Raw genomic sequence first — 15714 nt, forward strand, 5'->3', positions numbered from 1 at the left:
TAAATTTTCTTCTTCTGCACAAACTGGCATAACCTTCCTGTTCCTAGGACCCCATTAAAAAAGTAAACTTTTATATTTAAAATATATTAATTATAATATGACTTACTGAGGGTATTCTTTTTAGGTGTTAGGTAGTAAATATTGTATAGAATTATTGATTTCAAAATTCATAATTCTGACATATATTAGATACTCATTACGTTATTATTCATGTTATGAAAGTGAAATAAACTTTGCAATATGATTATTTAATATGTAAATTTACTTTCAATCATCGAAAACATTTCCCCGAATCAATATAATTTAATTAAGTTCTTGTTGACTTCAGGACTCACAATAGATCAAATAGCTGCCCAGTCCTTTGGCTTCTTTTCGGCCGGATTCGAAACAGCTTCTTCGACTATGACTTTCTGCCTCTACGAGCTGGCGCATCACCCGGAGATCCAGGAGCGCCTCCGGCTGGAACTAGAGAAAGTGCTGGAGAAACACGGAGGTGAAGTTAGCTACCAGGCGCTCCAGGATTTGAAATACATGGATCAAGTTGTTGATGGTAGGTAACTTGAACCTGTAGCAAAGGCTAACAGAAGTTTCAATTTTTTTCTCTACTCTACCAATGAGGTCTTGAAACTGTATACTGGGACAAAATTTGGGGGCGAATCATTTTCAATCCCTTGTGTTTTATGCTATTAATACAAAGTACGGATACCCCACACCACGTGCTGTGTAACAGGTATCGGTGAGATAGCACGAAAAATATCAAGTCATCTCATTTCACTCTCGAGATGTCCAGCGGATAGATAGAGAGACATTCTATCACAATTAAACTCAAAATTATTACAAGATTAAGGACGTTTGCGCTATCACTAAAAACACTAAATAGAGTGACGGCAACATCTCATTTGGCAATCGACAACAGTATCGTCAACATGGCAAGTGTCGTAGCATCTGTAGTTACCTCAGCCATTTCAGATCACTACGGCCAAGATCTATAATTAGTAGCGACAAGGTTGTGGAGTAAGCGTAAAATTATTAAAACAATGACACACAAATCCAGATGTCTATCTAAGGAAAAATACAATTTTTTTAACAGCTCACAATCCGTAGAACATAATTTTCATTTCATTCTGAATGTTTCAATTACCACATCAAGTATATGCGATCCTACAAAAATAGAAGTTTGCCTCATAAAGTCAAACAATATAATAATCACAAAATAAATTTTGTTTTCGACAAGAAATCTTAAACTTTTCTCCGGAATTCAAAATAACTTATCTAACTAAGAATTTACATCTATTTTTCTGAAATACAAAACATTTACATAAATTTGCTCTAGGCAGCGAAGCATTGACATCTAAATGTTAATTTCCTTAAAACTTTTTTTGGACAATTTGGTACTTAATAAACAAAAATAAAGTACAGAATCTAACCATACTTAAACTTAGGGACTAATGGGGGATACAACTAAGGTTACAAACAAATTTAAGAGATTTTTTGCGTATGTTGCTTCTGAGAAAGATCCCAATCTATTACGTGCGCTAGAAAACCTCACGCGTAGAGATAGTCCAGGAACCTCAGGGGCACTAGCTCCTCTAGTTGAGGGAGAGCTTTTAAAACATTCAGCAGATCTGTACTAAAAAAGTCATATTATATTAATTTTATGTATATTTAGCTCGTCAAAAACTCTTAAAGCATATTTTTATACGACTATCATAATTAGTTAGTTTGTCTCTTGAACAAAGAGTTTTTAAGCCCAATATTTAAGAAATACAGTCCATTTACTAAACATAATTATACGCCTATATCAATTTATCCAGCCCTGAGCAAAATGTACGCAAAACTCTTTTTAATAAAAATTCTTCAATTGTTTAACAAACTCATCCTGCTTTCTGAGTATCATTTTGGTTTTATAAAGGGTAAGTCGACCATAGACGCAGTTGTGAGTCTAGTCTAAATGGTTGTAAAGGGATTAGAAGATCGGAATTCCACATTAAGTGTGTTTCGATCTCGCGAAATTGCTTGACAAACTTGAATTGCAATATCAGAGACGTCTCTGTCCAAAGGCTTAATTCATTGCTTAGCCATAGAATACAAGATGTCTAAAGTTCATGCAAATTCTCTGAACCATTTATATGAGTTACAGAGTCTCTCAAGGATCGATCCTCGGTTCATTTCTGGTTCTTATCCATGTGAACGATATATACTCATCACTACAGCACAGAATAGTTTCACAATACGCTGATGACACGATGCTTTGTTTCAACAGCAAATCAGAAATAATTTTGAAACAGTAAACTTTTCCTTACAGGAATTAAAAAGCCTGAATCGCAAAGCAAATTCATCAAAATTAAATGTCCTGACTTTCGCATTCAGGACATCTCAAGGACGGACCAGTCGTTTTATTGAATGACGGGATGAAGTCGATTGGTCAACACTCCTTGTTGTATTACTTGAATGAGAGACATGGAACGCTCGCACTGATCGTATGTGCTCTAAAGTGTCCTCGAGCATTTATTTCGAAGTCCTTAGCCAAATTCTGACTTACTCAAGTTTTTAACTTAGTACTTTATTATTGCTTAACCTACCCCCGCCTTGGCCACACAGCCTGGTGTTGTAAAAATTCAGTACAAATAGTCAGTTCTTCAGAGCGTTCAAATTTAAAATCATTAAAATATATTTGAGTTTCACTAATTAAAACGCGCTTGTCAAATTTCTTCAAATTGTCACACCCAATAATTACGCAAAGTGTAAAAAACGCACACAAATGGATATTTTGCAAAAATCATCTGAGTAACTGGGTTTAGACATTGATGTGTAGAACGAATATTGTTTGTTATTTTCGATACTACTTATCATAGACAAAGTGGAAAAGCAAAGGATGGTGAATTCTCATGCTAAAATGTTCTTCCCTACTGTACTGCCATAAATAGCTATTTTCTGAACACAGCGTTACCAGTAAAGTTTATAACACTATTCTCTTTCCTTGCCACCAGAAACGCTGAGAATGTACGCATCCCTCGCTGTGCTCCACCGAAGATGCACCAAGCCGTACAAAATCCCTGGATCCGACTTGGTACTCCAGCCTGGTCAGAAAATACGCATCCCGGCCTATGCTCTACATCACGATCCCCAGTACTACCCGGACCCTGACAAGTTCGACCCGGAGCGATTTGCACCTGAGAAAGTCAAGGAGCGACACCCCTGCCTGCACCTCCCCTTCGGAGACGGTCCCCGCAACTGCATAGGTAAAACATAGAAAAATGGTACAAAATTTATTTCTCCGTACTATTTATTTCTGGAGGGAAAATAATGTGAAAATTAAATATACTATAACTCCAGTCAAGAATATAAGAAAGTTTTATTGTGTTATATTTAAAGTAGCGTAAAAATTGTGCTTTATCAAATTAGGCAATTAGATACAAAGAATTTTAAAATATTTTCTAATCTATAAAACACTGGCAAGTCATATACTTAAATTTGATTTCCCAAGAAAGTTAGTGTTCTCTAGGACAAGAAGCTGAGAAACCTCTCATTGCAGTCATTCTTAAGGCCCATTTCTGCTTGCTTCCGGGGTGACAAGATACTGTAGGCGAGTCATGAGACAACCCGTGTTCTCTTTGCTTATCGGTAAATTTAAGGCACTAACCACCTCTCTTGAGCCTCTAAATATAATCGTGTGCACTAAAGTTGCTGACTTAATTGCCTGTAAAATAAGGTGATACCGTTACAATACACGGCTGCACCGTGTACTGTGCCCAGGGGTCGTCTAGCGACTTACTTACAGTATTCAGGATGGGTAAACTAAGATTAGTGGCACACCACTCCTCCTGTCGAGACACACGATATAGGATTTTGATCACTAATCTCATGACACATTTGAAGAAGGAGAGGCCAGGACAGCTCTGTACAATCCTCTCCTGTTAAAGTAGTCAGGAGTGACTCGCCCTTATGTACAAGCTAGCAACTGCCCTTAGGAAACCCCACCAACTCCTAGAGTCATCCCCTGCAGAAGACTATACCTATCGATCTGTCCTTGCGGCCTAGTAAGTCGATATTGTCGGTTACTGGACATACATAGGGTTGCCCAGATTTAAGTATCACCCTGGGTTTTCTGTACCCATTGTATGTTCAACTGGAAGGTATACACAGACCAGACGTGAATCCTCTAAGGGATTTCCAAAACTGGTACTCGAATAATTCATACTCTTTTAGTTATTTACACAAAAGACTCTCTAATTGAACTCTTTGTGTGTTACTAGAGCGTACATAATGTTTCTAAATTATTACAAGTTAATAGAAATGGCAAAACTAATAAATGTTACAAAAATACTTTTTGTCACACATGCCTTACTTAACAAAACCCATGGTCTTACAGTTTTCTATATTCCGAAACAATAAGGTTTGGTTTAACAATGGTACTAACAGATAATGTTTTGTTTCAGGAATGAGGTTCGGCTTAATGCAGACCAAGATAGGATTGACCACGTTTATACGCAAGTTCCATGTGGAGGTAGCTTCTGATACTCCTATTCCTGTCAAGTTATTGCCAACCTCCTTGGTCACTCAGTCGGACCGACCCGTCATCCTGAGAGTTATCAGGAGATGATATATGTTTTTGCTAACCTATATGTAACTCCAATTCAAGTTTGTGGCTTGAAATATTATTTCGTTAGTGCGTTCTTCTTCCTTAGGGAACCATTAGAAGCGAGTAATATTTCTTGTAAGATTCTTTAAAAATTAATAGGTACATTGGTATTATCCGGAAACTACTATTTTTAACAGATTTTGTTAATGAGAACCTACAAAAAACACAGTATTTAGAAAGAACAAACTACTACTACTACTACTACTATAACTACTATAACTTTGCTCTTTTTAATAATATAATTTTGAAGTTCCTCAGGAAGAAAAACTGTTGAAAATAGTGGCCTACGGATAATATCAAAGTATCCAATAATATTTTGTTTACAATTACACTTCTAGAATTAAATTCTTCCTTTATTAATAATTTATGAATGCTTTTTGTTCTTCTTTCAACTTGATTATTAGATCTGGGTAATATTTTAACAGGTGGGGTGGAATTATACAGCACAAACACTTATCCACTTCGCACCTAGATTCATACTCAAATTTTAAAAAGATATTTAACCAATAATATTAATAATAATATAAAATAAATGAATATAATAAACCTCAGTATCATCTATTATGTACGTTATTTGTAAGTTTTGACAAAGACATAAAAATTAAAAAGAAGGAATATTCGTTTTATATTCATACCGTTTGACTGCCTAAATTAAAACTAGGTTAATTGAAATTGTAACATTCCTTACATTTATTAGATTTAAGTTACGTCCAGTATTTGACTCTAAATTATGTAATTTTTTTTAGTTGTAGCCGCTTTCAAAATAATTTTGGTTTTTCTCTGGATCTGGTTATGTAGACTATTGTCTGCACCAAATCGCATGTGCAAACAATGGTCTCTCATATTTTTTGTGAACAATATTAAATCAATATTAACTACTCTTACTCTTAAAAGAGTCATTGTTTGGCCAATATAGTCTTTACGACAATATATATGTCTTTACACATGTGCATACATACTTTGTACCAAGAAACATACTACAACTAAAAAGCTTCAATCTACTCTGTCTAGTCTCTATTCATAATACTTTATTTTTTTGAATGCCTCGCATTAAGACTTGAAAAATATGTATTATTACAATACATTCGACGTAGAAGACTAGTCTTTCCACAATATTAAAAATCTGATTTTTATTTTAAATTCGTGTAAATGTCCCTCAACAGGCAACGTACAAACATTTTCTTTGCCTTGGAAAATGTAACGTGTCTATAGGAAGGTTAATTTCTATAAACAAATTACAACTATTTTTGTTTTAGTATATGAGCGATCAATTGGGTTGTAAACTAATAACCCTTTATTTTAAAAAGCACAGGTTCCAGTGGAATTCAATGATTAAACTCAGTTTTAAGATGTATTAATATATTAACTTGTTACATTTCATGCCTAGTATTGTTAGTAGGCTATTGTTACTGATTATTCTTTGTTGTTATCGCTATTGTCATGGTTTATCTCTTGTTTGTGTCATTGTTATCGCTTTAACCACACATTATTCATTTTTGCATATATTTATTAGCTGTTGTTATTGCAGTTTATTGCTATATTTATTAATTGTTATTGCTTTCTGTTACACACCGTTGTTTGTTATTACTTCTAGCTTATTGTTACGTTTAACTAGTCGTCATTTATTAGTCGTTAAGTCAGCATCTTGTCTTAATCTTTGCCATTGTACTCTTCACGTTGTTGTCTCCATTATTTAGAAAAGATTTTGTTTTGTTTTTGCAATTGTACAATTTAATATTTCTTGTATATCTCTTGTACACCGTCGCAACATTGTGCTACTTTGCTTACTATATATGTATAATGTCCTGATTTAACTATACTGATTGTAAATTGGCTAAGCCGTTGGAATACAAAATAAATAAATAAATATAAATTTTTAATTAAAAGTCAACACCAAAAATAGATCAACGCCAAGCTATCTTTTTTACATTTAATTTATTCTCACTATTTAGTATTTATAAGCCATCAATGTTCACATGTCCAGCCTTAAAATTAACAATGAATCAAATCATTCAATAATTGTGTCCTTCAAGTTCTCAGTGCTAATATTTTCAACACAAAGTCAAAATAAAAATCTTCATTAAAATTTCAAAATAAAATAATCTTCTTCAAATATAAAATGAAACAAATAATAAAATAAGACTTGTTCTCAAAATAAAAATCAAACAAATTAAGGTAATATTAATAATTAATATATAAACAAAGACAATGTCCAATCAGTTAAACTCAAGGTTGTATCAATTACAAAGTACTTATTTCCTGTAAATTTCCAATTTACAATATTATTAAATTATCCAGAATTATCTGCTTGGTTTTGAATATTAAATTTAGGAACTTGTAAAAATATATATAGAAACTCAGAACATAAAATATATTTTCTTTATCAGTAGGCTATTCCTGAATTTAACCAACTTGAACAGAAAAATATCATCAAGCAATTTTCTATTTAAATGTTAAATTCTAACTTTCACAGTACCTCACACATCTCCTGAAGACTTCACCAACAAACAAAAATAACTGTTATATATTACTTAATTTAAAATACAAACTTTAAATTTTGAAAAGAATTTTAATCTTAAAACTCAACCTTCCTACCGAAAAATCTATACGGCAAGAGTAGGCTATTACTTCTACACGAACTTCTCTCTCTGAGCACGCAGCAAAGACTCCCTTGAAAACCTGCTTGAATCCACCGGAAGGATCTAGAAGTGCCTCCCACCATCTAATCAACCTAACATTGGCCAATAAAAATTTGAGCAAACACAATGTCTGAACTGGATGGTATCTATCCAACCCAGACCTGTAACTTATGCTCAATACCTAGAGACAAAAGGAAGCTTCTAGGCATTCCTCGAACCCGAATCAACAAGAAATTCAGCACTACTGGAAGGATCACAATCTTACAATTCACTTATTATATAAATTTACAATTCTCTTAATAAAATATAAATATTCCTATAAATAATTAAACAATATAGGAAGCATCCTATAGAAAATAAATATAGAAAGGGGTGATTGAGAAGTACCGTAGTAAACAATACACACTCGTATAAACATTATTAATCAAGCCTGACCTCTTTGCGAGACTTCCAAGAACAAAAGCTGTCTCGAACTGACAGTAAAAGCTGTTAATTCAGCGACTTTTCAACTAACAGTATATTTATCACGTGGCTCTGACGTGGGTTTTTATTTAGCTGCAACATTTTAATCCGTAACCTCCCATACTTCACCTTCATCGTATTTAACTCTTGTAGTTGTTTATATTTTCAGTTCGTCACTAGGAACAAATTTAATTAATCTAAATGAAACAATATAATTTTATGCTTTCTTTTCATTACAATTCCACCCACAGCTCTGTCCTTTTAATAATGAATTTATACATTTTATTCTAATGCAAATGGCGTAGTCTAGGAGATACGAGGGTTATTATATGACAACTAGATATGTATCAAGATTCCTGTACCGGTTACTTTGTAACAGTTACTCATTTCTTCCAAGATTAACCGTAACTAAAAGCTTAAAGTTTCTTTTACAGTTACTCTCTCTCCGTTCAGCTACTTAGTCTCCATCACATTTGATGTTACAGTGACATATACTGTAAGTAACTGAAACTTGTAACTTTTAACTTCTTATGTCTAACTGGTATTTGCTTAATTATGGTAACTTAGAGAGCACTCTACGAATACAATGCTGATATTCTTGGTTTTTGTTTATTTTGCAACACTCAAGAACGCTTTGTTTTATTTAATTAAATATATTCATGTTCGTAAGATTAACGTACTTTATGCTACAAATTTATTATTATTGCTTCTTTTTGGTATTATTGTTACATTTGGTGTTATTATATTTAAATGTTTTGTATTTAGTGTGTAATATTTAGAAATGTACCTCATAGTATTAATACCGTCATAAATAACTGTATTAAAATAGTAACGTAATATCTCCTTTGTACTTATTTGGTTTTGATAAACCACTGGAAACTTTTGAATACTTAGTAACCTATGAATACTTTCAAACTAATGGAAACTGTGTAACCAATGGGTACTTTGTAACTAATATTTTGTAACCGTCACTTGCGAATACCTGTAGCGGTTGTGAAGGTTAATGTGGAATACGTATTCAGCACATCTCTAATAAAAACCGAGTCAAGAAACGTTGAGCGTGGCTGCTTCTTGGATGGGTGACCGCTGACGATCTTGTGAAATTGACAGGTCATTGGCGGTACTTCTTCTCCGCCAGTTAAAGGACCTGAATGGAGAGATTTTAAATGTATGAATACAATTTAAGGGAAAATCTTGATTTTACAATCAATAAATTGAATATAAAATTTCCTTCTACATATTCTTTACACGAGTAAACAAATTAGAGAAGAGTTCAGATGCATTTGCAACACCAAGAATTAACAAAAAAGGTTATTAATTAGTGAGCAACACTTATTCATTTTCGGGTTGCATTCATCTTGAACATATGCAAACACTTATGAGTATACAGTTGTATACAAATACATATTATACTGTGATACACAAAGTAGCTATGGTGGAAAGGGTTCATTCAATGTGAATATTGCGTTTAGCTCGAGTTTGCAACCTCGTGTCGTTGCGACCGGAAGAGGGCACCTTCCAGAGGAATAATAACCGTGGATCCCCCACTAGATTCCCTCTATCCAAAACCTAACCAGCTTTGATGATTAAAGATTAACTAATAATTTGGATATAGTTCCGAAAGGTCCCTAACAATTATATCAAGTCCCAGGCCACGTACACTCACTTTACCCGTCCGCTCTACCCGATCGCTGCACAACGACTACTGTGCACAACCTCCGGTCTCAGCTTGCTAATCTAGCAGGAAACATCCTACTCGAACATGTCCAGAAGAATTCCGGAAGGTAGGAGGCTCCTATTGTTTGAGCTAAGGGCTAGAGGTCGGCGCAGCTGGCTATCGCGTTCGCGGCTACAGAAGGATTACGCGCGCCAAATTCAAATCTGTAGCGGCACTCGCCGCAAGTTCACCTTATTTTTTATTGCAGCGTCTGAATTCTGAATCTGTCACAGACTTTACTCCTGGAATATGGAGTCATTTTCATCTGAAAAGTTTCAAATGAAGTTGGCATCGAAGAAGCTATAGACTAGAACATATAGTGTTGTCTAGCTGAAGAATTATCCTCACTGTCTCATCAGGTGCACAATTCAGTCCACAACGATGTCTTAAGAAAAAATATCTGAGCACTGTGGAGGAACCGAGTTTTCCACACATAACATACATAGAATCAACCCTTTCCACAAAAGCTACGCCATACAAACATAAAATTAAGCTATAATTAATCAATATACAAACATAAAATTAAGTTTAATTTTGCACTATCACTCTCTGGTTCCAATAAATCAATTTTTTCGTAAAGAAAAGGTAGATAAATCAGTGACCGCTCTTATTATCATTTTTATAAACTTTATCTGTCTTTGTTGACTAAAATATGTACACATTTTTCACTAAGTATTTATTTTAAAAGTTTTTTAGTTTGATTTACGTAATCCTGCCTTTGTCTAACTTAGCGAGAATGATTTGTGACAGGTAATTAAGGAATGTATTGTCTCGTTAAATCATTAGCATGATAAAGCTTTGCATTCTTATCAAAGGTTTGTTAAACAAGCAGTATTTAGAGCGCAATAAAAACTGTTACAAGAGTAATGTTCATCCCCATTGTCAAAGACTTGCTTGATTTACTTTAATTAGCATTGAACACGTGCAATGCAGTAAAAGTAGGTTTCATAAAATATTTTGAGAATTTAAAATGAAGTCATACAATAAATTTGTGATTATAAAATTATAATCAATAAATATTAAGTTTTATATTTATAGGCGGCCAACCGTAAACTTGGTAAATGAATCCCCTGTATTTTATTATCAAATTCTACTTTAAATGCGATTTTAAAACATTTTTATTCTTCGTCATTATTTAGTAAGTATACTCGTTTAGGATTTGGAGAAATGTAAAGTTTTCTTTATCACGCTTTTAGTGCTCTATAGGAGTTATTTTTTCGTACATCACATCGTTAATCAAAGGTACGATTATAATAAAGTGTTTGCACCGATCGGACATAGACTTGTTACTACGGCTCAGTAAGGAAGGGTGAATTCAACTACATCTCTTCTAAGACACAATTCCAAAATGTACCAAACTTAATCTATAAACCCAACAGCGATCTCTAACAGGCTAGAGAGGCTATGTGGAGCAATAGTAGTGTTGTAGGAATTAAAAACTGATTGTGTTTAATAAACAGGACTGTTTGAGAAACAGTTAAAGAATAGTGTAAAACTAAAACTGTCAGAATTTTCACGTAAGACAATATAATTTACTCTCTTTTCGTGTTAAAGTACATACATACGAGCGTTCTGAAAACTACCGAAAATTCAAGAAATATTCTATCACGATAACGTATTATAAATTTGTTTGGTAATGATCAGAATGATCAAAAATTAGAAAATGAGAAGGAAATAATATTTACAGTAATAGTGTAAGATTAACCTGCTTTTTGGTTTTTAATTTAGTTTAAAAGAACACAAAACAGTCAAAATGTACCTTTTTAAAAATTCAACACTACTTTTACATTGTTTAAAATATCCAAAAAAAACGTGTTATTTATGTGTTTAGTTCTATTTTCTCTTTCAAGAGACAAAGTTTTTTATAGTCAATTATTCTTTTAGTGCTATTTCTCATATTAAACTAAAAAAAACACAGTATATAATTAAGTAAATATGTTTTATTTCCTTCAGAGGTATTTTACGCTTAAAAATAGCATTTGTTTCATTGCTTTTAAGCATTAAATATTGTTTTATGCCAACAGATAATATATTTTAAAAATATCACAATATTTATAATTTTAATATTACAATTTTTTTTAATAAAACACTGGGTAGAAAATCTCCAACATTCTTCAACCTGAGTTTTAATATTTGGCCTGGCACACAAAAAGAGTTAAGATAGTCTCTGTAGGATATTTTGAACATATGCATGTTTTAATATTGTATTGTTAGGATTTTACTTTCACCTGCAGAAAGGCTGCAGCTTTCTAATCAAGAGGTTACGGGTTTTATTCCCAGGGTGGTTAAAATAAATAAAATAGATTCTCGTAAAAAAAACATTTTGTACGATTATTAAAGTTGCCAAGGGCATAAAAAACCCCATAGTTAAGCAGTGCTTAAAGGATGAATTGCTTACTTAAACCAAATTAAATTGCTCAAGATTCCACAGCTGCATAAGATTTGTAAAATAGATCTTGTTATTAATAACTAACTAATTAGCTTAATATCTAGTAAACTATAACGCAACGTACAAGGGTCTAACGCGCCATTGTTATTGATTTCATAAAAATACTCGTATTTTGTCAAGAAGGAGAACTATCAATCAGCAATGAAATAAACACAAGATAAACATACTGCTGGATCTGATAACTTGTACCGCTTGACAAACATGTACCAAAGGCGTACTGCTCTTATATCTTATCATTAATCCCAAATTATTCAAACTTTTAACAAACTCAGGAGTCCCTCAGGGCTCCATGTATACTCCAGTTATTTCTCTGCCACAATGATCTTGAATCATCACCTCTCCACGGACGAATTATGCATTAAGCTGATGAAATGACATTCTATTTCACAGTGGAATAAAAACAAATATTTTAGTGACACGCCTTTGTTTAACTAAACATTTCTATTCAACAGTTATTCAGTAAGATTAAACCTTTAAATAAATAACAAAATCGAACGTTTTGGACTTTACACTCAATGTTGAGGACTCTGGGAGTCAACCATCCGTTACTGAGACAGATTCTACACTGAAATACCTCTATTTCTTAAAGAAAGAGATTGACTTGTCGATAGAGATTGATCATGTATATGCAAAATCAATTATCCTTTGTAAAAGTCATACATTTTAATTTCCGAGATTCGTAAAAGACGCCTCAATAGTTTGTTGACTTTGTTGGCTTTCTACATCTTAGAACAATTTTGTTCTTTATATCCACGTGCTCGTGTATCACAAGTTCAGACATACAAACATATGAGGTTACAAGAAGAATAGCTTGCTCTCTCAAGCAGTCGTTCATTATGTCAACACTCTGGTACATTTAATTATAAATATACCAACGTCCAATGAATTGCTGTAACACGTCTTGGCTTCAAATGACGAATTTTTACATTTTAAAGAGAGGAATTTTATATACATAATACAAATTATGCGTAAGTAAAATGGAAATTAAGTGTTCAACGGTATAAATGACACTGTGTGGTATGAGTATAACAATTTTATTTTGTAAAATCCTGAAGTCTTTCAAGCAATGTATATTTTAGTACAATCAAACTGATTTGATTCCAGGTTAAGTGAGCAGACCGATGATTTTACTACATGACCATGCTTTTATCCATTGGACAATTGCAACCGACCAACATCTAAAGCGATTTATCATCGCTCAAAACAGTTTCAGTGTACCGTATTGTTATATTTCACAGTTACTGTAGATATTGACAAAGACAAGTGATATTGTATTTGTATGTACATACCAGCTCAATTCAATATCGAAGTCGATCCAACAACGTAACACGGTACAGCTCCCTATAGAGGGCAATATCAATATTGTCTGTAAAGCTTCAATATTGCCTCTAAACCTTACCGCAACCTGCCATGTCATACAAACATATTTAACTCTGACTGTTTCATTCAACTGTGTCATTCTTCTGAAATGATTCATGTTTACATTCATTAAGTTTAAGTTCACACGTTGTATACGTATATAATATATATATATATATATATATATATATATATATATATATATATATATATACAGGGTGATTCAAAACTAAACGGCAATCTCTCGAGAGCTTATTCTATAGCTAAAAACAAGTAAAACAGTTCATATAACCATATGCCCGGAAACGCTTCGTTAGCGAGTTACGCCTAGCGAAAGATTTCGCCCGGATTTCAGAACCCTTGGTGAAGTCAGGCCGTATAAAAATGGTAAAGGTAGTTACAAAGATACAAATACGATTGTTTTTTATGTTTTTATATCTGAAAAATTTATTAAAATTCGTCCCAGAGCTGTAAATGCAATACTTTCAGAGATATCTTACGTAAAACACAAGAATTGGTGCAAAGGAATAACACATTTTTGTGTTTAACGTAAGATTACTTCCATAAATGTTAAATAAAGGTCATTCTTTTCTTAAACAGATTTGTAGAACATAATTCTGAAAAGATTCATGTGAATTACTTAGGAAAAAAAATTAATAATACGTATTGAAATTTAGCTTTATTTAAAAATAAAACAGACGCACAAAAATGCATATTCTTATCTGCATAAAATATTAACTAATGTTTAGGTTTGTGAGTAACAGCTGATCATTTTATTCTAGACTGAACATTAACATAAAATGTATTTACCTTTATAAAACTGTAATAATCACCTATAATAGTTGCTCAAAGTGTCCTCCGTTGTTAGCAATGCACGTTTTTCGCACGACGAATCCACTCTTTTCTAGCGCGTTTCATAACGTTTGGAGCATTCTTGATAGTTCTGCCGCCTCTGTAAATGCGAATTTACGTAACTCCTCTATGGTGTTAATCCGTTTTGAATAAAACAATTGTCTTCATCCAACCCCATAAGAAAAAGTCTGCTGGCGTGAGGTCAGTAAGGAGAACGTGGTGGCCATTTTACTGGTCCATTTCGACCAATCCATTGTCTACCGTATGTATCATTTAAATAGTTTTTCACATCATTAGAAAAATGTGGAGGTGCTCCGTCGTGCATAAACCATGCATTTATTCTGTTTTGAACAGGAATATCTTCCAAGAGGGTAGGCAGGTTTGTTCTTAAACATTTAAGTACGCTACTCCATTAAGTCGATTAGGGAGGAAAAAATGGACCAATCAAATTATCACCCAGAACACCAAGCCATACATTGACTGAAAATGTATGTTTGAAAGGCACTAACCTTTTCTTATGGGGTTGGATGAAGTCAATTGTTTATTCAAAACGGATTAACACCATAGAGGAGTTACGTAATCGCATTACAGAGGCGGCGCAGCAGAAACTATCAAGAATGCTCCAATCGTTATGAAACGCGCTAGAAAAGAGTGGATTCGGTCGTGCGAAAACGTGCATTGCTAACAACGGAGGACACTTTGAGCAACTATTATAGGTGATTATTACAGTTTTATAAAGGTAAAAATACATTTTTATGTTAATGTTCAGTCTAGAATAAATGATCAGCTGTTACTCACAACCTAAACATTAGTTAATATTTTATGCAGATAAGAATATGCATTTTTGTGCGGTCTGTTTTATTTTTAAATAAAGCTAAATTTCAATACCTATTATTAATTTTTTTTCCTAAGTAATTCACATGAATCTTTTCAGAATTAAATGTTCTACAAATCTTTTTAAGAAAAGAATGACCTTTATTTAACATTTATGGAAGTAATCTTACGTTAAACACTAAAATGTGTTATTTCTTTGCACCAATTCTTGTTTGTGTTTTACGTAAGATATCTCTGAAAGTATTGCATTTACAGCTCTAGGACGAATTTTAATAAATTTTTCAGATATAAAAACATAAAAAACAATCGTATTTGTATCTTTGTAACTACCTTTTACCATTTTTATACGGCCTGACTTCACCAAGGGTTCTGAAATCCGGGCGAAATCTTTCGCTAGGCGTAACTCGCTAACGAAGCGTTTCCGGGCATATGGATTATATGAACTTTTTTACTTGTTTTTTTTAGCTATAGAATAAGCTCCCGAGAGATTGCCGTTTAGTTTTGAATCACCCTGTGTATATATATATATATATATATATATATATATATATATATATATATATATATATATATATATATATATATATATATATGTATATTACATATATATAATTTATTATATATATATAGCCAATTTACAAACTGTACATTAATTAAAACCAAGTTTTAACATTGTTCGTACAGAAACAGTATAATTTCAAAATAAATAAAGTACCATTTACTGACATTGCTAAATATTTTATTTTGACAAATTCGATAA

The 15714-nt window shown here is 32.9% G+C and overlaps 1 protein-coding gene across 1 annotated transcript in view; it reads left to right on the forward strand.

The window, feature by feature from the left end:
- LOC124366719 overlaps nucleotides 1–15714 on the forward strand; it is a 59933-nt gene that overhangs the window by 2026 nt on the left and 42193 nt on the right. Inside the window, exons 2-4 of the mRNA XM_046823319.1 lie at nucleotides 329–550; nucleotides 2991–3242; nucleotides 4440–4601. Coding sequence (XP_046679275.1) covers nucleotides 329–550; nucleotides 2991–3242; nucleotides 4440–4601 — 636 coding nt within the window. The remainder of the gene's footprint in view (nucleotides 1–328; nucleotides 551–2990; nucleotides 3243–4439; nucleotides 4602–15714) is intronic.

This window comes from Homalodisca vitripennis, chromosome 7, assembly GCF_021130785.1.
Source record: "Homalodisca vitripennis isolate AUS2020 chromosome 7, UT_GWSS_2.1, whole genome shotgun sequence".
Classification (NCBI taxonomy): Eukaryota; Metazoa; Arthropoda; class Insecta; order Hemiptera; family Cicadellidae; genus Homalodisca; species Homalodisca vitripennis.